The 6652-nt window shown below is 43.4% G+C and overlaps 1 protein-coding gene and 1 pseudogene across 2 annotated transcripts; one reads left to right on the top strand and one right to left on the bottom strand.

The window, feature by feature from the left end:
- Positions 1 to 9: 9 nt before the first annotated feature.
- On the bottom strand, positions 10 to 776 carry LOC122616457 (annotated as a pseudogene).
- LOC122616128 (nose resistant to fluoxetine protein 6) lies at positions 752 to 6652 on the top strand. 2 transcript variants are annotated; one of them, XM_043791446.1, is made up of 6 exons: positions 752 to 826; positions 3076 to 3676; positions 4253 to 5105; positions 5169 to 5534; positions 5605 to 6148; positions 6280 to 6652. In XM_043791446.1, the coding sequence occupies exons 2-6, from the start codon at positions 3307 to 3309 to the stop codon at positions 6409 to 6411; spliced, it is 2265 nt and encodes a 754-aa protein (XP_043647381.1). In that variant the 5' UTR covers positions 752 to 826; positions 3076 to 3306; the 3' UTR covers positions 6412 to 6652. The 2 variants fall into 2 exon arrangements, with proteins under 2 accessions (XP_043647381.1, XP_043647382.1); XM_043791447.1 differs by lacking the exon at positions 752 to 826 and adding an exon at positions 2208 to 2432.

The raw sequence follows: 6652 nt of genomic DNA, 5'->3' as shown, positions 1-6652 counted from the left end.
ATTATAAATTTACAATAAAAATGAAGCTAAGTGATGCTTTTTAAGGTTCCCAAAAAGAGCGTTGTATGATTGAAGCTCTTTGGGTGATTGAAGGGCCTGGACATCCCGCGAAAGAGTTAGAGAAAGAGCCAAACATGAAATGAAAGAGAGCTTCAAATGTGCGTGCAATTGACGAGCCAAATGGCCGAAGTCGAAGCAAAAAGTAACGACTACTGACCACTGACAAATCCGGACTGAACACTAAAAACTGAAACTGAAAACTTGGACTCGGGCGCGTAAGGGAGTCGGTCGTCGGGAGTCGGTCGTCTTTTGTTGATCTTGAGACTGAAATTCCAATTGTTGATTTATCTCTCGGCTGCTGCGCGGCTGCTGCGCTGCTGCTGCGCTGCTGCAGCGCAGTCCACTCGGCTTGACCAGCGACCAAGTTTATAAAACTTTGAGCCAAAATGCAGCGGCGCACAGTTGTTACCAAAACGTTGCACGCGTCGTGGCCCTCATCAAAACAAAATTTTAAGCGAAAATGAAAACGAAATTCGGTTAACGTCAACAGAAGCTGACAAAAGGCAGAAAATACCCAAACAAGTTGCAGGGCCAGAGTAAGCCAAGTTAAAAGCGAAAGAGAAGCAAGAGGCCAAGAAGAAAGAGTGCGCACCACATACATACATATAGTATAGCCAGCTAATCTGTTGTGCAGTGCGTTTTATCAGTCAGCGAAAGAAACGAAAACGAAAGTCGGTCCAAGTTCGGGCCAAAAAAATCCAAAAAATCCAAAAAAATCCAAGCAGAAGAGACTCCATTTCATCAGAGACACGCGGATCTCATCTTGGTAATGTCTCAATAAAAGTAATCTTAACTACAGCCGGAATGTAGGAAAAAGTGAAAATTGAAGCGCTCAACGGGTTTCGAAATACGATATAACAGAAGGCCAAAGAAAACAAAAAGCCAATCAGTGAGTGGCAATTCCAGCGAGTTCTGTGCTCTGTGCAAATAGGACTTGTTAATTGGGTTCTGATCAACCAGTTACCCCAAACAGTGTTCAATGAGCTGGCCATTAGTGTGAATCCGCATCTCACTCGACTCCCCACTCTCTCCACACCAAATCTTTGACAATTCCGCGAGTTCAGGAGTGTTATGTAAATGCAGATCAAACACATTTCGAAACTACCCAATAGGCAAAGTCCATATGCATATATATGTATATATGCACATATATCTCGATGGGCGTCTCGTGTCGTGCTTGCCACAAAAGAAGCGGCGTCTAAATTATGCAAAACCAACAAAAAGATCGCTTAGGAAAGCGAGAAAACGAGCAAAAAAGCTTTAACCATGCACAGCGAGAAAAAAATAGAGGTCCATAATGGGATTTCAATGTTCTCGATTACTAATAGCTGCACAAGTCAAACTTAGTCACAAAAATTGGAATAACCTTAATTAGCATATAGCAAATAAAATAAAGAGACCTAGTTACCCAGTTTTATAAGTGACAAGTGAATTAATCAGAAGAAATATTGAAAGAAATATTTAGTTTTCTGTGTATTTTAATAGGCACATTTCCCAACGCTTTTCATTGTTAGTTGTGAAATTGGTAGTTTATTTCTATCACAAGCATGAATAAATATTCCCAATATGTTAATCAAATTATCTGTTGCTCAACTATTAGTCTTCTTTTCGAGTTGAATGGTTTCATCAACCAGAAAATTTATTGGAAAACTTATACATTTGCTGAAGTAAAGCACAATTATGTTTTTGTACGCTTACGCATTAAAATTAGTCTAGCCACTTTGTTATTCATTTTTTCGATTAACTCTTTAAGTGGTCGTGGACCAAAAATCGAGTAATCACATAATTCTTTAACCGCATTTCTCTGTTAATTTTGATTACGCGCACCCTTGGTCATAATAAACAATAACCTGCGAATTATTACGTATGAGTGAGCTGCGATTGTGTGTGCGTGTGTGTGTGAGTGTGTCAAAGCGAAAACGAAAGGCCAACACCAACACACGATCGATTGTGTGTGGTCAGCAGTTTGGGTCCAAAATCAATGGAAGTACCGCTGTCTTTACACCTGCGCATACTTCACTCCAGGTGGAAATAACAACTCAAATCGAAACTCAACCCGGCATTTGGCCAACAACTCAAATTCGTCGCCGGGCAACGGAGGCAATTTGAACAAATTGAACCTTAGTCTCCATTTGAGTCGCACTCCCAGCGGAATTGGGTTGAGTCTCGTACCGTCTCGTCTCGTTTATTCGTATCGTTTATTTGGTTTTTGTTTATCTTTTTTGCTGCGTTTCAAAAACTTTTACTCCCCGTGCCGTTTGTTTGTGGCCGCAGATCCAATACAATCGAAATAAAACGCAAAATTATTAACGTTAATTATTGCATAAGTTTCCTCCGGTGTGTTTTCTGCTCTTTTGCCGATGGTTTATCCGGTAATTGGACGCACAAGGCGTATACGTAATATTCTAACGAAATCGATGATAGTGCGTGCATTGCGTGTTTTCTTCACATTGTTCTCCTTTTACGCAGGGAACTTTACTCACCCTTTAAATTTTCATAAAATCATTTACAAAGTCTCAATTAAAAACATTACTTATTGAAAGCTACAAATTGTAATTGAGAAATAACACTTTAATTGCCATCAAATATATATACAAAAACAAAAATAATAAGGTGCTGACCCATTTTGGCGTTATATGTATATTGCCTGAACACCTTGCAAAATATTTCTTTACGGACTTACTAATAGTCAAACAAAAGATGCAACTCATTCATAACGAAAAAAGACGTTAAATGTTAATTATTGCTAAAAACAAAAAAAATGAATGCTCGCTCTCGTTTTCTTGTATTCCTCGGTCAACGATGGTTATTTAAGCGGCTGCACAGCGTATGCGTAATATTCTAATGCAATCGGCAAAACCAGAGATAAAAGCGTTGCTAGTTTTTAGTGTGTGCAATGTGTGTCAGTGGGAAATTACTGAGCCGCGTTTGAAAACGTGCTCATTGGCCATCGATGGCCGACGAAAGTTTCTCCCCATCAATTGGCAAGCATTAACCAATATAAATATACCACAGGTATCTGGATCCGGGACGTGGCGAGGAGTAGAGAAGTAGAGGCGTAGCCAGGTGAATCGCAGTGAATCGTAGTGCGGTGACCTTCGGCAAGCGACGGCAGCAAACAGCAATCAAACGAGGCATTTGAGATAGCCAAACAAGCGCGGTCCAAATAACTCTCACAATACGCGTACTGCCCAACAGATAAATAGATAAATATAAGCCAAGGTTACTGCGCACCACCACCTAAGCATGGAGATCAGGCGCACCTCTCGACCATATCTTTGGTACACGCCAGTACTGATGCTGCTCGGCCTTTGGCTGGGTTCGGTTTTGGCCAAGGGCGCCAGCAATCAGTCGGCCACCAACAGCCCACAAACCTGGCAGCGATATCACAGTCAGGCACTCAATGAGTCGCAATCGCCGCCCGATGAATTGGAGTTTTTGGATGCCCCCTCCACGATTGAGATACATTCGCCGCATGAAACCCATTTGACTCGCACCTCCGTCATCTTCGGGCTCACCAAAGTGGCCAACGAGAGCAGCGTCAGCCAAAAGTGCCACGCGCAGCTGCGACAAATGCAGCGCGGCATACTCGGCAAACAGCCATGGGCCATGAAGGGTGAGTCGCTTAAAAGAGCCGAAAATATATTTTCAAATACATATGGTCCCAAGGAGAGCATTGAGTACACAAATGAATTAATTTTGCACGACCCCAGAGGCAATTAATGGTTCCGTATACGTTTTGTTAGATAGATCACCTTTAATCACTCATAATAAGCACGTTCTCCCATCAGTACGCAAAAACTAGCTTAAGCACTTCAAATATTTATATTACTCGTTATGCATAACATGTGACTCACACCTCAGTAAGTTCATGACTGTGAACCGTCGAAAACAATCTTACAAACATCTGTTTTGATAAGCTTATGCCTCACTTGAGGCACTTGAACCATAATGTAAAGATTATGAAAACCGAACTTCTAAGTAAATTTCCAAATGAATAATCTGGGACTTTATATTTTGAAAACACCATTACTCAGGGGACACACGAATTGAACAGCTTAGTTACTTGGGGACAAAGAACCATAAATTGAAGGTTGATCCCTTGAGCACAAAACCTTTTAACATGTTGTTAATTGCTATGAGCCCAGCAGTTTTCGCAATAATCATGGAACAATATTGAATTTTCCCACAGTTCTGGATGCATCTGGAACAAAGCCCTCTGGCTTCGTATATGGGCAAAACTACTGGCTGGGAAGTCGGGAAGCTTGTCGCGGCGTCCAAAGACCCGTGGGCATAACCCTCTCAAAGAACTTCGATCGTGTGATGCACTATGGAATTATCACCCAGCAGGCGCCCTTCGACATGGACTATCGGGTTTTGTATCTGCGTCACAATTCTCCCTGGCAAGTGGAGATTAAGCTGATGTCTGAGCAGATTATACACATTGGCCTGTGCCTGCCCAGTGCCTGCAGTTCGGCAGAGGTGCAGAGCCTAGCCCAGGACTATGTGGCTGGTGGAATGTTCACTGAAAACGAGATTTTCGACATTAAGCCGGAGGTGGTTTACATGAAGGATCTGCAGCTGAAGGACGAATTCTTCGAGAGGGCCAGCTTCCGACTTTTGGTGGCCTGTATTCTGGTCACTGGAACTCTGATGCTTTGTGCCCATCAACTGCATGCCACTAATAAACAACCATCTTCCTCGGAGGATCAACAGGATCGCGACTTGGCACCTGCGGAATCGGAAATGTGGCGTGGACTTAACTCCCTGCTGCAAATGGAGAAACTGCAGAAATATGTCACTTGCTGGGATATTCCCGCCAATTGGGCCAAAATTTTTGCGGTGCGGGAGAATTCTCCGAATGAAATTCCCTTGATGAATGGTCTGCGATCTGTGTGCGCCATCTGGATCATGGTATTCCACGTGGTGTGGTTCATGTACTTCACTGTCCACAACAAGACGGTGCTGATTTCGTATGCAGAACAGGCCTTTTTCCAATACGTCTCCTCGGCTCCTCTGCTCGTGGATGTCTTCTTTACCATCAGGTGGGTTCAAGCACTGCAAGAAATCATACACCTTTTTCTAAACCTTTTTTTTATTTTCTTCAGTGGCTTTCTGCAAACGTTTAACTTCCTAAGGAACTCTGCGCAATTGGAGGCAGTTCGTCGCAATAGCTTCAGCGAGAATCTGAAGCTCTTTGGCAAACTGCTCTTCCATCGTTACTTGCGTCTTGGACCTCTTTACCTGGTGGTCATGGCCACCGTGGACCTGGTATACGCCTACATTGGAGATGTCTCAGTTTACCACATCAACGAGCGATTCGATGAGATGTGCACTCGGCACTGGTGGCGCAATCTTCTGTTCATTCAAAACCTCTTCGACCATCGGGATATGTGCGCCAATTGGAGTTGGTCCTTGGCCTGCGAAATGCAGTTCTTTATCCTGGCCAACGCCCTGCTGTTCCTCTATGTGAAGTAAGTGATTGAATCTATGATTTCAAAACATAAATACTAATTAAACTATACAACTTTTATTCATTAACAGATATCCTAAGGTGGTGAAGTCCCTAGTGGTCTCTTCCTTTGTGGCCACCATCGCTTGGTCCTACGCCATCGGACTGAGCATCAAGTTCCAATTGTCCTTCGACGCGGCCTTTGCCACTGGAACAGAGATCTATACATCGCCCTTCGTGAGGGTCCTTCCATATATCCTGGGAGCTGCAACGGCTTGGCTATTGCAAGAGAATCGCGTCAAGTTGGTGATCAGCGAGCAAAAGGAACGTGCCAGCTGGCACTTTGCCTTGTTCGTCTTCTTCGCCTGCATTTATTCGACTGTCAAAAGGGATCTTGGCCCTCTGATGGCCATAACGCTTTTCGTGATGGGTCGCCTCTTCTTTTCGCTCAGTGTATGCTGGATGATAGCGCGCAGCTGTGGTGGCCGTGGGGTGTGGTGGTCGCGCCTTCTGGAGGCCAAGGGCTTCCAACATGTCAGTCGACTGTCCTACGCCATTTACCTTCTCAACCCGCTGGTCATAGCGCTATTCTACAGTTTGACCAACGCGAGCACGCATGCGGATCCCTTCATGCTGGTGAGTAGAAGCTTCCATGATTAAATGTTATCATAGCATAGCTTTAGACATCTTTGAAACACATGATTTTATCACATCGCACCATTTGGTATTTTAAAATGACTTTTTATTAACATTTTGATCAATTTCAGTGCGTGGTCACCTGCGGCTTTGCGGTCATAGTATACCTGGCCTCCATCCTCTTTTCGCTGGCCTTTGAGCTGCCCTTCAGCAATCTGTCCAGTTTGCTAAATCGACGGCAGAGCAAGCCGAAAACTGTCTAAAGATGCTAGCCCTAAATTAGATCGTTAAGGTCACCGCACACGCCTCCATCTGACAATTGTGATTGCTTTCATGTACAACTAATCATTATTATCGAATCACTAGACTTAGTCTTGTCTTAGTCAAAGTTACTTATACGTATATCCTGTACTTCGGTGGAAACCATACTTAATAAGATAATCACTAGCTGTAAGTTTACTTTGTTACTCGTATTGTATGTACGTAAACACATTATGCCCCAGC

Source organism: Drosophila teissieri, chromosome 3L, assembly GCF_016746235.2.
Source record: "Drosophila teissieri strain GT53w chromosome 3L, Prin_Dtei_1.1, whole genome shotgun sequence".
NCBI classification, from domain to species: Eukaryota; Metazoa; Arthropoda; class Insecta; order Diptera; family Drosophilidae; genus Drosophila; species Drosophila teissieri.
This window is presented reverse-complemented; position numbering and strand designations above follow the sequence as displayed.

Excerpts from the sequence above, each read along its gene's own strand:
- LOC122616128 (XM_043791446.1), top strand. The coding sequence starts at position 3,307 with ATGGAGATCAGGCGCACCTCTCGACCATATCTTTGGTACACGCCAGTA. Across the intron at positions 5,106-5,168 it reads GATGTCTTCTTTACCATCAG|TGGCTTTCTGCAAACGTTTA; the intron begins GTGGGTTCAAGC and ends TATTTTCTTCAG. Across the intron at positions 5,535-5,604 it reads CTGCTGTTCCTCTATGTGAA|ATATCCTAAGGTGGTGAAGT; the intron begins GTAAGTGATTGA and ends ATTCATTAACAG.